The sequence below is a fragment of the Poecilia reticulata genome, linkage group LG4 (assembly GCF_000633615.1).
Source record: "Poecilia reticulata strain Guanapo linkage group LG4, Guppy_female_1.0+MT, whole genome shotgun sequence".
Lineage (NCBI taxonomy): Eukaryota > Metazoa > Chordata > Actinopteri > Cyprinodontiformes > Poeciliidae > Poecilia > Poecilia reticulata.
Genome location: NC_024334.1, coordinates 23,871,327 through 23,889,155, shown reverse-complemented (window position 1 = coordinate 23,889,155; position 17,829 = coordinate 23,871,327). Strand labels below are relative to the sequence as shown.

The window sequence follows — 17,829 nt, the reverse complement described above, 5'->3', positions numbered from 1 at the left end:
AAGGAGAAAAAAAAAATCCAACTGCGGACGGTTTCAAGTCCCCCCAGTAGAAACTGTGCCTGATTTGTGGCCAATGTTGGAGATGTAAAAAAAAAAAAAAAAAAAAAAGAAAGAGAGGAAGGGAGGGAGGGAGCGGGAGAGAGAAGGAGGAGGGAAGAGAATGGGGAGGAGGGAGGAGGAGGGGGAGGAGGAGAAGAGGAGGAGGGGGGGAGGAAAAACACTAAAGGGGTAGCTATGGAGATGGAGCGTTTTCCTGGCTGCTTTCTTTGACAGGTGTTGAGTGGGGCAAAAGTCTTAAAACAGAATTCAGCATGTACGCCAAAGGTAAAGGAGCTGTCGTCCCTTCCGATAGCCAAGCGAGAGAAAAGTAAGTGGATTGTGTTGCTTTAATTGTCAGAGTTTTTTACCTGCTTAAACGTGAGGGGGGCAGCGGAGGGGCGCACAACTTTCTAAACTAGGTAGCGTAATTTAAAGGAGTGCGCCGGAGTAAAGTGCGCTCCTCCTCAACTCATCCGACCACCTTGGAGGTGCGTCTCTTAAACTTTTTCCTTAAAAAAAAAACAACAAAAAAAACCCCACGTCTCTTGAGTAATTATACGCCTGTTGTTTCCCAACAATGTGAGCGAACAGCTCTGTAAGTCGGTGCGGGATGTTGGACAAGATCACGGATTGTGTTTTTTATTTACCCGGTTATTTATAACGCGCACTTGTGCGGCGGTAAAAGTTGAGGAGGGATTGTCGTCGGGGTGAAAGCATGCGTCCGCGGTTGCGTGGATTGCTCGCATGTGTCTCCGTGAAACTTTCGGGGATGAAGGCGCTGGATGCTTCGGGTGGATTCGGTTCTTTTTAGCGGCTCGAAGCGCTCAGGCTGCGCGTTTTTTGGTGCGTAAAACACGGGGCGCAGGCACTTCAGGCGGCAAGAGGAGGGAAGCTCTGTCCCGTTCAGCAGCCACAATAGTGCTCAACTTTTAAAGTTAAAACCGCAGCTTTTATTTTAGAGACAAGCTTTATTTCAAGCAGATATCATCAAAAAAGAAATCTATTTGCCATTTTAGATTTGATCTAATAAACTCATTTTTTGGTTTATTATGAGCAACTTTTAAATGTCATAGTCCCGAGAAAGTGATGACTGTCCTTTTTTCTGCTTAGTTTCAGTGGGGGTAAAATAATAATATAAAAAAGTTATTTCTTTACGTGAGCCTTCGGGGAGTTCTGTGTATCGTCGTGGTGCTGTTTTGTCACCATTACGCACCAAACAGTACGAGTTTGTGGAACAGCGAGCCGGGCTCCCCGTGGAGATGCAGTTGTAATCCCTAAAACAATGTCAAGTCCTGGGAGGCTGTGCGGCTACACCACCCCCGTCATACATCTGTAATGGAAACATAATTTCTTTTGAGACTCTCTTATATGTTTTGATGCACTGCCGTGTCATATTCAATTGATTAGGCTTTCTAGTGATGTGAGTCACTTATGCGCTTAGTGGAGGCTTCCTCGAGTACGACTTTGTGCACATCTGCTTGCACGGAGCGTCTGATTTCACCCTGAACTCCCATTATTTCGTGTGAAAATTGAGAGTTTGTGTATTTGTGTGTGCTGATATGGAGGAGTGAATCCTAAATGAAAACAGTCCCATGTGAGTTTATGAGCAGCAGCAGGCGGGCTGACCTTTGAACCAGCATATGATGCTTTAATATTGCATATGAAGCGCCAGCATCTCAGTTTACACCGGTTTGTGGAGCCTGGGTTATTTACAGTATGGTGAAAAGCCATTTATAATTTAAATAATGTGTCTTTAGTCAGTTCTTAGTTGTGCTCGCTTGTTCAGGGGACTGTGGATTATGTTGCATGTGTCACTAGGAGTGAAATCAGCACAGAGGCAGCATGTATTTCAAATGATAGTGTAGGTGGAGGATTAATAATTTAACTCATAAGAAGTACAAGTCTTTTGAGAAAAGCTGCAAATGATAAATGCATCTAACTCGAGGTTGCTTAAATTACAAAAGAAAAACTCCTGTTTGTTTTTACATCCTGCTGTTTCCTTGCATTTAAATATCTGTCACTTATTTGCAGCAACTTGCTTCTTCTATTAGGCATCACATTTTTAAACGTGTTCGGTGATATACAAAAACTTCACAACACTTGAACTTTTTTCCCATTTTGTCACATTAATTACAAATGCTCCATATATTTATGAGCAAAATGCATAACTGTGAAATGGAAAGATCACAGTTTTCAGCATTTTTTTTTTTTTTTTAATAAATGAAAGTCCAAAAGACATTTAATACATATTCCGACCTGGCTGTAATTAGCCTCAAGTCTGGACTTTGACTGGGCCATTCTAAGAAATGAAGACAATTCGATCTCAACCATTAACAATGTAGCTCTATCTGTTATTTCTGTTGTCCTCCTGGAAGGTGAATGAACTTCCTGTCCATCACAGCATGATGGGGCCACCATCACTTTCCCTTTTGGTCATAAGCTTTTTTATGGGTATTTTGTGGTATTAAAGTTTTTCTGCCAACTTTACAAGAAAGTTTCATTTTGTTGTGGTCTTATCTGGTCAGAGCACCTCCCACATCCATGCCATGCCCTTCCATGGCTGGTGGCAAACTTCAAACAGAACCTCCTCTCACTTTCTCGCAGCAATAGCTTCCTTCTCGCAACTTTCTGAGAAATGCCAGATTTGTAGCGTGCATGACTAAAAGCTGTCAACAGATTCTCCTACCTGAGATGTGGATTTCTGCAGCTCCTCCAGAGTTACCAGGGGTTAGCAGTTTGATCACACTCTTCACACTTTTAGATGATTAGCTGAAGAATGCTTAGTGAATTTTAGAGCTTGGAATATTGTTTTACATCTAAACTCAGCTTTAAACCTTTTATCCACCTGATAAGTGACATATTACTGGTCCCGAAACCTTCGCAGAACAGTCACACTTGCAGAAGTTTAAATACACAAAAGTCACATTTTTTAACTAGTTGATGGTTGATTGCGTTGGATATTATTCACAAGCGGCAGAGTAAAGGGGTTTAAATGCGCCACCACATTTTAAATTTTTTACCTCATGTAGGACCTTCAGAACCCTTGTTCATTATCCCAGCAACATACAATGAACTTTGTGGTTTTAAACGGGACGTAATGTGAGAAAGTGAATATTTTTTGCAAAGCAGTGTATGTGGTGTGTATATCCGTCACAGGCCAGCAGGTAACGTCCACACATCACATAAAAGGTTTGCCCTCTCCGCTCACCTGTCTTGTCCCCCTAACTCGCCCCGCAGGGCTAACACATGTTCCCTTGTAATCGTGGAGCTCACAACAGCGGCTTCAGTGAATTATCATATTCATATTTACATATTCATTCAACTCTTTACATATTGGCCTAATGAAAAAGAAGGCTCTCCAGATGGATGCATATGGCATTAAGGAAGGAGTCTGGCATCGGAGCTGCAGCTCCTGTTAGGAGAATTCGTCATCGGGTCGTTCTAATTTAATCAGATGTACGAAAGATTTCATGACGTTAAGTGAAATCAGAATGCAAAAGTAAGCAGGAAGTATTAAACTTTTTATCCACCTGCTGCACTTGCATGTTTATCTTGGTGTTGTTTTAATGAAGAACCAGGTGATGCAATGTTTCAGCTAGGAGCGCAAAACTTGTTGACACCAACATTTAGGAAATATTAGTGTAGAGAAATGTTTTTGCTTGCGCAGCTGGAGGAAGTCAGACCGCATGGGTGTGGACAGAACACACGAGTTACACTAGAGCATTAATGTTTCATGGAAAAACTTGTAGAATGAAATATTAATGGTTATGTCTATAAACATTTTGATAAACTGCCTCCTTGCTTTGCTCTTGCAGTTCATGCTTGTGTTGAAAACAACCAGAAGGCCTCTTGGCTTCTTTTTTTCTGATTTTTGTTTCTGCAAATGCGCAGCTGCTTTTCAGGAATTTAACTTTCCTCCTGAAATATTCCAACAACTAGTTTCTTCAGTGTTTCTTCAGTGTTTTCTCAAGGTTTTGCCCTATTTACCAGACAAAGACAACGACTTTTATTATCCATGGCTTCCCCGGCAATAAAGTTTTATTTCAGGTGTCCTTTGTGAGGACCGTTCAGTTGTTGGTGTTCTGCAGGTAGACTGGTGTGCACATCCGCAAAGTGGTGACATCTGAAATTGAAACACAAGGAAAAAAGGGTTTACACTGAACTTCTCAGTTACATGCTGTGAATCTCTGACGTAGTGTACAAAATGTTCCTAGATACAAGCTCAACAGTGTGTTTGAGTGTGTTTAGGAAGCTGTGTTGCACAGTGATGGATAAAAAAAAAAAAAAATCCTGTAAAGACTTAAAACTGAGTCTTGAGTCTTGATTTTGTTCAGCAACATGCACAGACCGGAATGCAGAAAACTAGGTGGATTCCTCCACCGCCATATAGCCAGGATTCAGCCGGCTGGCCTCACTTTCCTCAGGTCACAGGTAGCAGGAGTGCAGGGGTGTGTTTACACCAGATCCCTGCGTAAGGTTATTTTCATAAGAGCTTTCATGGGAACAGATTTATTGTGATAATACTTTTATTAGGAAGAGGAAGAACTGATGCATGTTGTCAAATGAAACCATTCAGATCAGAATTGGATAGATATTCTCTTCGTTCGATTCTGTTCGAGTCAATTACTGAAAAAATGCAACTTTTCTCTTCTTATTTATTAAACACATGAAAACTAAGAATTACAGCCATTTTCAGTCTATAACTGTGTCAACCATCAGCGTTCACGTTGATGCACTTTTTTTGGTTTTGTAAAAATCTGATCAAAATTAATTGCATTTGTGTTGATGCATAAATGAGCATAACCTTGTGATTTCTTCATTTTCTGTTGGATGCAATGCTAGGTCTAAAAAATAACCAAAAAAAAAACAACCTGCACAAAATTTCTGTCTTTTGTGTTTTCTAAACCTAAGAAAGAGAAATCGGAATCAACAAGTCAGAACTCAATAGAAAATCAATCGTTTCTATTTGGCAGAAAAAGCCTTGTCGGTGGACTTTTACTTTAATTTTGAAAGGAGTTAAAAACTGGTGTCAAGCCAGAGGGACAAATGTTCAGGCAGCAAGAAGGTGTTGGGGTTGATTCCCAGCTGGGACCTTTCTGCTTTGACCTCGCATGTTTTGTCCCAGGATATGTTGGCGTTTGCATGTCAGGTCGAATGGCCCGCTGTAAGTTTCCCTGTGGTGTGTGTGGTTGGGTGTCAGTACTCTGTGTCTCTTTGAAGGACTGATAACTCCCCTATAAACTTTTGGGGAAAGACCTCAGAACCCCCCACTTCCCCACAGAGGAGGAACTGGGTATAGAAATATATATAAAAAGTCACTGATTAATGGAAGAACTTAACACAGCAGCTTTAAAATTAGTGAGTTTTTTCTCATAGGGTAAATGGAAATCTCTTTCAGTTTGTTCTAGTAAATCCGGTGACCTAAATAAATTAGAGGTTCCATTCACAGAAAAAACAAAAAAAAGTTAAAGCTCGATCAATCATCTTCTCTTAAGAAGGGCCACAGTTAGCAGTCAGGGAGCAAAATAATTTTTTAATACTCTGTTTGTTTACGGTGTGGTTTTGGTGTGATTTCAAGTGATTCTATATTTGTTTGGGTGAAGAACTTCAAGTGCAAAGTCAATCAGTTTGTTTTGAACGCAAGTTTCTTTACATCCTCCGCTCCTCCTCTGGCTCCTCCCACCTATTTACGTGCCATTTAGCGGGGGATCTTCAGCTCTGAATGCATGGTTTTGATTCTTCACAGATGGCTCAGCCATCTGCATTTTAGTCTTTTGAAGGAAGCATAAAGAGCTGCACAGGAACACAAGCAGAAACAGTATTCAGAAAAAAGTAAAGAAACCCTTGATTTACCCCCAGCGCCCTTCGGGGTGACGGCGCTCCCATTCAGATGTGTCAACAGTCAATTAATGCCGCCTGTCGTCAGCCGCTTTTGGTGCATCTGCACAAATTTGTTGCCCTTCGCACTCAAAATAAAGCAGGCAGTATAAATATTGAAGCTCTGCGCCTGAAGTTGTTAATCAGTTTGGCAACACTGCACACCGAGCAGAACAGTTTGTCTCTTATTAACATACAGAGGAAAGCATCTGTGCGAACAGCAATGAGGTGAGTGTCAGGTGATAATAGGAAACAGATGAGTGTTTTGAATATTTGGACTAATTACTTCATGGTAGGTTATGTCATTGTTGCCCTCATTAACTACTCGCTGATGACGAAACTCACTAATGGCGAAACCTGTATTGGTAACATCCAAAATGCTCCTTATCCCAAATCTTCAGAAATGCCTGAGATGTTTCTTTGTGGCAAGAGGAGATCACCAGAGCTAAACCGGGTACCGGCGAGATGATCAGGTTGCCTTGGTGTGTTCACATGAATGCAGACGCGTCTATGTGCATGTGTGAGAAATGTCTGGATTAACCCGTGGCTAAAGCCGTTTGTGTTTACATGCTCATTGACACTGATTTGTTTTGACAAAGGAACCGCCAGAACAAAGACGGGCAAATAGAAACGGCATGCGCGCTGGGAATAAGCGTCAGTGAAACATCTTTACAGCATCGCAGAGGTCTGAAGCAGGCACCGAGCCTCTCGCTCACCTCCGTATGACTTCATTTAACTCTTTATTTCTGTTGCCCAGCAGAATATTTCTCTGTGTGCACAGGGAAATCTTGTTTACCTCTTAAACTATTCCGCATTTTATTAAATTACACACAAAGTGTTTTACTGAGATTCTGTGTGACAGACCAAAACACAGGAGTTCATAATAATTGACAGGAAAATGACACCAAGGTTTCAAAATAATTTACAAGTTACTAATACAAATCTGGAAAGTGTGGCATGGTCTTGTATTGAGCTCCCTTCTCTCTGACACCAATGTAGTCAGTTTCTCCGTCTGTGTAGATTATCCTCAATATAAATTCAGCTGTCGGTATAGTTTGTCGGAGAACATTAGTGAACAAACATCAACATGAAGGAACGCAGCAGACAAAGGTCACAGAAAACACCGTGGAGGATTTTAAAGCAAGGTTAGCTTATAAAACATTATTCTGAGATTTGAACAATTCACAAAGTTCTGTTCAAAGCAATCATGGCTTAATCAATCACCTGCACAGACAAACAAATCATTAAAGAGGACAGCTACTCACAGTCCAGTGGTGACTCTAGAGCTCAATTATGTCACTTTACAAATCTGGCCGTTATCACAGAATACAAGAAGAAAATCATTGCTGAAAATAATTTGAAGGAGATTTGTAGTTGACCACAAACATGTGGAAGAAGGTGCTGTGGTTGACTGCGACTAAAACCGAACTTCCTGCCAAATGTTCCAAAAAACTTGCACTGCATGTCAATATTGATGACAAAATACTTGGCAGATTATTTAACTTATAACAAGGCGTTTTTTTATGCTATAAGTTAATTTGTCTATTAGAACAAGTACTTTTACATCAATATTAAGGATTTGTTTACTTAAAACAAGCTTCTGTAACTTGCTGAAAAGTTACTTTTGAATTAATTTGTCTTATTTTAAGTGTAATAAGACATTTACACTAGAAACTAGTCCAAAAGTACTTGGTGAGATTTTGTGTTTTTGCAGTGAAGGCAGATACTGAGAGTTAAAAACGGGACAAGGAAACATGTTGGGAGGCTAATTTGGTGGAAATGGGGCTTAGGGTCAACAGATTAAAGGGGGTTGAATACATTTACACACTATCTGTTACGTTTGTGCCGGTTTGTCACATGAAACGTTTTGAAGTTTGGGTTTAAAATGCAACAAAATGTATATTAAAAAAAAAAATCAATGAAACTAGATCAGCTTCTTCCTCCTTCACCACCTCTTTGCACTTTATACCTCATTCTGGCACTGTGATCACTGCTGAATTATTCAAATCAGGACATGAAAGTTAATTTTCTAACTGTCTGTGCTTTAGCTGGCTAAACTCAGCTGGGATGCCCGCGTCTCTGGGGGCAAGTGAAGGAAAGGGAAGGTTGGCTGGGACAGCCTGGGGCTAAATGTCAGGTTTTGCTCCTCAGGACGAGGCGGGCAGAGAGATCTTCTTGATAAATAGATGTGAAACAAAGTGCTGTTCCGCTTGAATGAAAAGGAGGAGCTAAAAAAGAGAGAAAATCACAAAGGGGCTAATAGACTTTTTCTTTTTTTCCCCCCTGTCCTCTGGCTACAATCCTGCTCAATGAGTATGGAGTAAAAATAGATGCAAATGATCCAGCAGCTGAAAGAGCATGACAGACAGATGTTTGGTGAACCTACTATCATGGGCCGTGATGTTGAGTCAGTTGCAGGTCAAACGAGCCTCCTCCCACTCAGTCTGATCTCCCACTTCCCGGCGTATGATTTGCATCAGAGTTTTCCTTTGCTGCAATTCATCAGTGAGACAGTGAAAGCCAGAGGAGAGGAAACGGGAGACACCGAGAAGAAGGCTGTATGTGTGTGGTTTGTCTTGTAAGCATCTCATCTTTTATTCCTGAGTGACACGTGTAAGCAGCGGCGGGGTCACTAAAGAGGGAATTTACTTTTCTGGTGTCCAAAGAGGAGAAAAAGAACCAGACGCCGATTCGGTTTCCCTCTCTTACGCACGCCTGTCGTACCGAGCGTGCTTCTTTTTAGAAAGCTGCATCATCGGCTTGCATGGAAGGTCCTGTTCTGCGGAGTTACACTCACTGCTTCTGACAGAGTAACAAAAGGTGTCCCCTGAAGCCTGGATTGAATGAGTGTTTTTAAATAATGCATCGCAGCCAGGGCAGGTGCCCATCGCTGGTGCGCAGCGCCCCTCAGATCACACCGGCCTCCGCCATGAAAATTTCATTGCCGCAGAACTCTTGGGAATCTCTGTGCGATCCTGTACGGTGCAAAAAAAAAAAAAAAAAGGGGTGGGGGATATATAGGATCTGACGCTTTCTGCAGGGTGTTTCACACCGCAAATAGGGGCTCAATTTTACACATTACAGCGGTGGACTCCCCCTGCTTTCACCATAACATCACTGCCGTGTGAACTGTTCAGCCTGACACAATGGAAACACAGGAGAACGTGTGAAAAAAGAAACGGGGCTGTTTTCAGAAATATTAAGTCAATATGCTGGAACACTTCTTATATACGTTTTCTTTGTTAACACGACTGAACAGAGAAAATGCATCAAGTTGTTTGACTGTTCTGCTTCCAGTGCATGCAAGCGGCAGCAGTAACCCATTCTGAACACTGTTTTATAATATAAAGATATTAAAACAATTTAAGGCAAAATAACATGTCAACAATTCATTAGTAATGCGAGGTGCATAAAAACCCTGCTGCTGTGTGCCTGGAAAAATTCAGAGGTAAATAAATAAACAACTTTAAATAAAAATACAGACTTTTGAAAAAAAATAAAAAATAGGACGCCATATATTAAAATAAATCCTAAAAACCTTATAATGTCAATGCAGGGCCTCCAGCAGACCTCTTGAAAACAAAAAGGCGTCTCTACAATTAAAAAAAAAAAAAGACTGCACATGTTTGACTTTTCAAGGAGGTGTGCAGGGATGAAACTGTTACTCTCTAAGCAAACATGAAGGCCAGACTAAGTTTAAATAAAGGGAAACTAAAGAGATGAAGTTCTGGGATAATGGTCTTTGGACATATTAGTCTAAGATATAATTATTTAATCACTAGGAAAAAAAAGAAGGGATATGTTTGATGTGAGCCAATTAATATATTCAGTAAAATAAAACTTTGAAGGTGGAACCGTCGTGTTTGGGGATGTTTTGTCGTAGCGGGGCCTGATCAGCTCACCATCAAAGAGTTCATCATGAATCATATTATGCATCACAAGTTGCTTCAGGAAATTATCACATTATTTGTATAAAAACAAAAGCCGAAACAGAACTGGAACCTGCAACGCGACATAAATTGTATCAGTGACTCCTGGACCCAGTCAAAGACCAGAGGTTGATTTCCTTGAGACGATGCGAATCAACTTGAAATGAGCTGAACATGAAACCCCTGCTGGCCCCTGAGGCGTGCAGAGGACTACAAGAAGGATCTCACTGAAGTTTTTTTCAGCTAAAGGTTGTAACTCTAGTTAGTGACAGGAAAGGCACTTTATCATTTTCTCAGTTTTGTTTAATAAGTAAAATAATTGCCCTTATTTTTTGTTGCATAAGTGCAATTATTTCACTTCCCTTTCCAGAGACATTTTTTTTTAAATCAGCAATTTTTTTTGCATGAAGAACTAACTGAGAGGTGTCCTTAGTTTTTTTTTTTTTACATTACTATATATCACTAAATGAATGTGAAAAAGAAAGCAAGATGTAATTATGTCATACATTATGTGGAGGACTGGGAAAATTAACAATTGGCCCCCGTTTCCCTGATGCTGCTCTCCCTCCGTCCTGGCATGTCTTAAGCTGAAGGGGCGCCCAGTCAGCACATATCCATCGCCTCATGCTGCAAGAGAGTTAAAAGGGCAATAAAAAGGGCATGGTTACCAATATAATTAAGCAATTTAATGGAGATTTTAATTTTAGTTTGTTTCTTCTCAGCTTGTTGTTTTTCTCAGTCTTCATCCAAAGATGTAGATAAGTGCAGCAATTTCTTTGTTCCACATTTCTGTCTCACCGAAAACTGCTCTCGAATCCAGAGGAAGGGGCTTCACATGGAACATACATAACTGCTGCTTAAAAGTATGTGTTTTATTGTTCATTTTGATTTTATTGTCATTATCAACTAGCCATCTGGGGATGAAATTGAAATCCTCTTTAAGAGTCTTGAGTGGTGAGACGGTGATTAGACAAATTAGTCACAAAGTCGATCAAATTGCACATTTTACTCTTAGTTTCTAGCATCCGGCATGCAGAAGTGAGTGAATCTTTATCAATGCAGACGGCATAGCATAGACTCAAAGATAATTCACAGCTACATTTGCAATGCTGCAGCACCGATAAAGTGAAATTATCAACACATTCAAAAAACGTCGCAGCAGCCTTGTACCGTGTACCCAATTATTACATTTTAATCAAATGGTTCAACAAAATCTGATTATTTGTCTTTTTTAGTTTCACTCATGACTGAATGAACCCTGTTTTAGTTCAGCCACATCTATCACGAGGCTGGAACAGTTTACCATGTTTGGCCTCCTCTACATGCTAAATAACAGTTTAAGTGTAATTAGTTATTTCTGTAAGAGTAAGTTTTGTCATGTTAGATTTGACAGCTTTAACCCATTTCTGATTTTTACTTATGAAATTATGTTTTTTTTTTTTTTGTTATTTATTTATTTGGAATAATACAATAAATATATGCTAATAATTATACTAAAATATAATTTTCATTTCAGATTTTTGGAGAAAGATTTAGCATTTAAAATAATATACAGTATTATACCATAATAACAAAAAAACAGTCATTAATGATATCTGATTCACTTTCAATTAAATGTTATTGAGTTTGCATGTCCTGATTTACAACAGAGCAATGGATGCTTATGTGGTTTTAAAACAGAGGAAAGTTTGTAATACATTTTTCTGTTTGCTGTGAGCTTAAGCTGGTATGGATCAGCTGCAACAAATTGTTTTCCTTTTAGCAGACGGATGTCAGTTCATGCCACTTAGTTGCATTCAATTCTGATTATCCAAAGCTTAAAAAATCTGGTTGCTCAACTGTTGGCCTAGTTCAGTATTGATTCACTCAGCATCATCGACCCAAACAACATATCTCCGTGTTTCTGCGCTGGCCTGAATGCATGTGATCCGTGCAAAAATAATTGTTCAATACAGACGAAAACATTGCAGCTCCGCTAAAATCTGTAAATTTGTGTCTGTACATACTGTAAAACTGTTTAGTTGACTGATTGCTTCGACGCAACTACATCTTTTTTGTCCTCGGTTGTTTGACAAAACTGATGCAGTTTTGTCTGAGTCTGTAAAGTTCAAATAAATGTAGGCGACAGCGTTTGAGTTGCTTGGGATGATAGCCTTGAGCTTTCTGAAGTCTGGGCCAGCTATACTTGTCAAGATCCCTTCTGGTGACTGTGTGATGAGCACTAATAAGGCAAAGGCAGTGACAAGTAACAGGAATGAGTCAGCTGCTGAGAGAAAGTAACAATTTGTTCTCCTGGAAAAGGAGGGTTTGCATTCATATATCAGCTTCATTATAAGTCCCTTCATAAACTGTCTGCCAATATCAGAACAGCAAGAAAAACAGACGAAAACAGAAGAAAAGAAAAAGGTAACGACAGTAAATGTTTATGTTAATTGAACAGGACAAGATTGAGTGTTTTCAGTTACATTTAAGGTTTTAAAACTGATGCATGTAGTTAGGATGCAACTAATAATGAAAAATGCTGCGATAACAAGATAACCTGTAACAAAGGACTCCAGAGTGAGTTTGTTTGTTAGCTAGTTTTGATGGGAGAGCCATTGGCCGCAGCCAGCAGCAGACGACAGTCTCCATCCAGCCTATTGGAGCCGGCCAGGTGAATGAGGGTCTTTTGTGAACCGGAATCAACCAGAATCCGTCTCTCTGATCATGAATCTTCCATGAAAAGCAGCGTTTCTTTGTCACCAATAGTCATGGTCACTACTGAGCGTCGGCAGTGTCATTTCCCTTGGCTTAAAGCTACATGGTGAGAGACAACGGCATGTTTTGGAGTTGATTTGCTCTTTGGGTAGAGATATTAGTCTCAAGACATTGCTGGATGCTCACAGGTTGCTGCTGGAGATTCGGGAATCATTGCCTGAAGTCCAAAGGTGGTTGTAGCCTGGTTAGCTTCTTCAACAGCGGTGAAGAGTTGGCCAGAAGAGCTGACAGCTATGCACAGATAAAAAAAACCCAGTCTACTGTAAGCAAAATGAACAATTATATGGACGTGAGTCGAGCCCCCTGGTGGTCAACCGCAACATTACATTTATCGTAAAAGGGGGGGAAAACAATGTTTAAGCAGTTTTGAATCCAACAGAAAATTAAACAATTCAAAGATTATCTAAGCTTTTGTCTCTAATGTTTGCCTTTTCAAAATTTTGAACATTAAATGGTGTTACAGAAAAGAAAAATCTTTCTAACTTGCAGGTCTAAAGAAAAGTTATGCTATTTTTCATCTCGGCACCAATTTTCACCATTACCCTGTGTGATTACACCTCACAGCAAGACAGATCTGAATTTCATTCAGAGGGCTGAAAGGGGCTTGATGCGTGCAATTTGCATGTCCTTCCTTAATGTCAGAGTCCCAATGCTTTGATTTTGCTTAGAATAATAATAATTTTAAAAAAAACATAGCAATGTTTGGTCAGCCAGCAAGTCTTTGGCTCCGTTCACACTGTTTATGATCACTTGTGAGCAGCTCAAAGAACACCTGGTTGACAGAATGAGTCTCTTTTCCCTTCGACTCTGGAAACTTTTGATCAGATCTCATAATCTTTGACATAAATGATTGGTTTTGTTCCATATATGAGACCACATGCCATAGACTCTAATGATGTGATGCTTGTGCATGTTGCAGCATGCTTTGCAGACAATCCTTTTGCACAACAAAAAGAACACGTTTTATACTGAACACCAACATTTACAATGTAACTAGAAGACTACTCACTTGTTTGTTGAATTTCGTCTGCATTTTTCATTTCCCATCTTTCGATTTGTTGCCATGATTGTCATACAAGAGATTTATTACAAAGGTTGTTTACATTATGCTACCCTGACTCTTTGACCGCCAGAACTTAATAATTAATAACCTTGAACCTTTGGTTTCCCCTGTGTTGTTTGTTGTCTATTGGAGTTGATCAACTTCTGAACTTAAAATCAGAAATCCTTAACAAAGGTTTTGAGTACTATTAAAAGTACTGCCCTCCAAAGAGGGTTGTTTTTCTTTCTGTGGTAATTTCCCACCTGGTTCAGTTTTTTATACCAATGGTAAAGCAGCAGAAACAAATATCTCCACTGCTTCTACCAGGATCCTACTGGAAACAGTGTCTGTGAAAGGTGAAAATTTGTGAATTTGGAGTATTTTTAATATCTTCTCTGTTTTTATGTGAACTCAACATCTAACATTTTCTTGTGTTGTAAGATCAGAGCAATGTTACCACCCTAGTTTTTGTTTAATTGAACATGGTTAGTGTCAACCTTGAAATAACAAAAACGTCATCTCAGGCAAACAAAGACACCAGTAAGACGAACATAGCTAATGCACAACATCCAAAGATAATCTTGTGACATGACAAGAATGTAGGTATTTCACATTCTGATGTGATGTAGATCTGGGTGATGTCTGAGCATCGTGTCCGAGCTCATTCCTTCTCTCCTTCGTCCCGTGTTCCTCAGAGTGTCTACACCGTTTTGTTTTCAGTGTCTCGGCCCTGACAGCAGACAGCCTAAAACCGCAGGGATATGGCCAAGTGCCACCAAAGCTTTTTAGCTCTTCGCCGAAGAGCCTTACATCACACATTTACAACCTCGCCACAATGTATACGATCTTCGCACGGTAAAAGTCTTGTTTGTCTCGGCTTCGTTTCACATGAACAGTGAGGATTTGGTCCGGCTTCGGTTCAAAGGCTTTACCGTCCTGTGTCATTGATTTCCTACAGTGAAATAAGTGTGAATCCTTGAATGATTTCTAAATTGTAAAATGACGTAAAAAAAAAAAAAAAAAAAAAACATACTGAAACCAAAAAATGTGACAACCTGTCTTCCTCTCTGCTTTGTTTTCCAGGTTAGCTTTATACGTCTATGAGTATTTACTGCATGTTGGCGCACAGAAATCCGCACAGACCTTCCTGTCAGAGGTAAGATGCCCTCCTAATGAAATTTCCTGTTTAAAAAGGATGAGTGTGATTCCCCTTCTATTGTACGACCACCAGAGGAATTTACATTGTAGGTCTTTCCGGGTTCAGCAGTTATTCTATAACCTCCAGCTGACCTTTCTTACAGCCAACAGTGGACTTTAGCCAGTTTCTGTGTTCAGAACAATACAAACATTGGTCGGTCTACTTAACATGATTAACCACCTCTCTATATTAGGTTCAATTTGGAATCATAAACTGTGTAATTAGACGTATTGTGAGGACATATTGTTTGTGTTCTGTTTTGATATTTGATAAGGGAAGCCCGTGGCTGCCAAGTTAAACCTTGATTGTTTGAAGCTAATCCTAACAATTTGCTCAAGGTCTACTGGAGATATTAGCCTCTTATTATGCCTCCAGTCGGTAGAAGTTGTAAGGGCTCTAATGTGTTGCATCCTTTTCCTAATGGACATCCTTCCTGCTAACGGTTCCATGTACGGGCTTTCTGCAGCTGAACACGTCTCTTACACGCAGGCTTTACTCAGCTCTGTGAAAGACGCTCACTTCCAGTGAAAGAAAAGGCAGGTCGACTTCTGGCCACTTTGTTCCAGGACACATTTGCCTGTCACGTCATCATGTCAGCTCGGGCCAGAGCAACATTTGAACTCAGGAATCTAGACTATGAATAAATTTCATGAACATGTCTTGTCAAACATGTTTTATCTCGTGGTAAATTTGTTGAATTTTAAAGAACTGGACAAAATGCATTAAAAACATATATAACTAGCCAGTTCTTGTATCTGTACAAAAATAGATCAAAGTAGCATTGTTAAGCACTAACACACTTCCGTACCTATATGTGCTGGGTGTAGTACAAATTGTCAACAAGTAGAAGTAGTGCTGTTTGAAGATACTTTTGCTCAAGTACAAGTAAAAAGTAGTTATCAATAAAAACAGTAACAAATTATTTAGTGAAATCACAACTGGATACAATGTAATCAGATAGACAAAAATATATTTAAAATGTGCTAATACTTGTATTTTGAAATAAAGTAAAAAAAATATGACACATTTACAGTATAATGAGACATACTGTGTATTTACTTGCCATCCAAACAGCACAGCAGGATGAGCAGACAGAAAATAACATCAGAACAAGGCCATCCGTGTGCAAAATGTCTCACTTTACTGTAAACTCTGCAGGCATATGTCTGTGTTGGTACATGATTGGCTACAGTGTGCTATTCTTTAATGTGTTAAATGATCAGAGGTGGATGTAGTTGAAATATTTTTGTAATTAAGACTCATGATACTTCAAAATAATTTTTCTCAAAAATAAAAAGAAGGGTGCCGTAAAACTCATTTTATTCAAAGCTTTATTCAGGTAAATGTAACTCATTACATACTGAAACTGCACTATTGCACTATTATTCAAATAATATCTGCTATACATATGGTGAAATGTATCTGTTCAAACAAACACACTAGTCCTTATGACGGGGGTCCACTTTTTATAAAGCTATACATGAGTTGGCACATACTTACCATTTAATGCTATAAACCAATTAAGTTGTCTTAAGATCTGCCATATCTAAAAAATAATAGCAAACATATTTGGTTCTTTATTAAAGAGCCTATAGTGAAATAAATAACATAATTTAGGTCAAAATGGCACTGGATGTTATGTCCATGAAGGTTGTGTTTTATGGTAACTGTGACAAAAAAGAGAGAGACCAAGGACTAAACCTTGAGGTACTCCACAAGAGTCAACCCAACATCTGCAGTCCTTTAAAGGGGGTTTATGATACAAAATCGTGTTTTTATCATGTTTTAATGTCATTCTGTCATCAGAAAAGACCCCAGCGTGTTGCTTTGACTCACTCCTTGATTCTCCGTGGCAACCGAAATGCCTGCTCATACAACACGCTGCATATTTCCACAAAGAAAGAGCAGGACTTCCTTAAAAAGACACAGGCCCATTTTCGAGGCATTAAATTACAAAGTCTAATTTCTTTTAAGTAGTTTTTGATGTATACGTAATTTTTATAACAAATGAAGGCGACAGTTACTTGAGTGTACCTGGGAAATAAATGATTACTCGACCGCTTAAGACGATCAATAAGACTTAAATCTGGTGGCAAAATCTTTTAGAGATGATCAGGTTTTTGGAGCTCTGACCTGCCAAGTTGGATTTTACTTCTTGGCATAGAAACACTAAGTTGTGTAAACTTAGTTTTAACTTAGTACTTAAATGTTACAAACATAGACCATAAAAAAAGGGCTGCAGTTTCTTTGCTGAAGGTGTTCGTTCTGAATCACTTCCTTTGATGCGTAAATGGAGATAATGCAGCGCTATATGCATTTATGCTTTGAAGCACAAATCCTTATCTGAGTTTAACTTGATTCAAAACATGTATCTCAGAGCATGCTTTTTGTTGATACATTTATTGATTGAAAGAATATAAAGAGTGATATAAAAACATCTTCATCCTGGGTCTTCAAATTGTATAATGGCTTCACAAATCAGAAGCCACTATACAGTTTGAAAAAGCACAGTGCAGCAGATGGTTTTTTTTTATTATTATTATTATAGTGCAGCAGATGTTGGTAAAAGTACTTGTACCAGGCTCTGCTTAAGTGTGTACTTTAATATGCACCCTGTTCAGTAAATAAGAATTTAACGTGGAAAGCTGGCAAATAAAGGCTTAACACAATCGGGTAAATTAACTCCAATTACTCACAATAATATCAATATGTTATTGTTCTACAACAGAACTACAAAAATGTTGCATAAAATGTTGCATTATTCTTTCATCTGCCTGTCCCCTCTGGAAAAACTTTCAAGAAGTGTAAAATGGTTCAAATTAAACCAACTTTTTGAGATTTTTGATTTAAAGAATAAAAAAACCCCCCCAAAAAAACAAACAGGCAAAATATATCATATTTGACCTCAACAATATTGTGATGACCGCTGCTATTTTAAATTTGGACCGCTGCTATTTTAAATTTGGAGGAAAAAAAAGATTTTGATA

At 39.2% G+C, this 17,829-nt stretch overlaps 1 protein-coding gene across 2 annotated transcripts in view; it reads left to right on the top strand.

The window, feature by feature from the left end:
• Positions 1-206: 206 nt before the first annotated feature.
• The window catches only part of ssbp4 (single stranded DNA binding protein 4), a 107,342-nt gene continuing 89,719 nt past the window's right edge, over positions 207-17,829 (top strand). Inside the window, exons 1-2 of one of the 2 annotated variants that reach the window (XM_008407107.2) lie at positions 207-367; positions 14,728-14,800. In XM_008407107.2, the coding sequence (XP_008405329.1) occupies positions 312-367; positions 14,728-14,800 (129 nt within the window). In that variant the 5' untranslated portion in view covers positions 207-311. The remainder of the gene's footprint in view (positions 368-14,727; positions 14,801-17,829) is intronic. The other variant, XM_008407108.2, reaches the window with a different exon arrangement.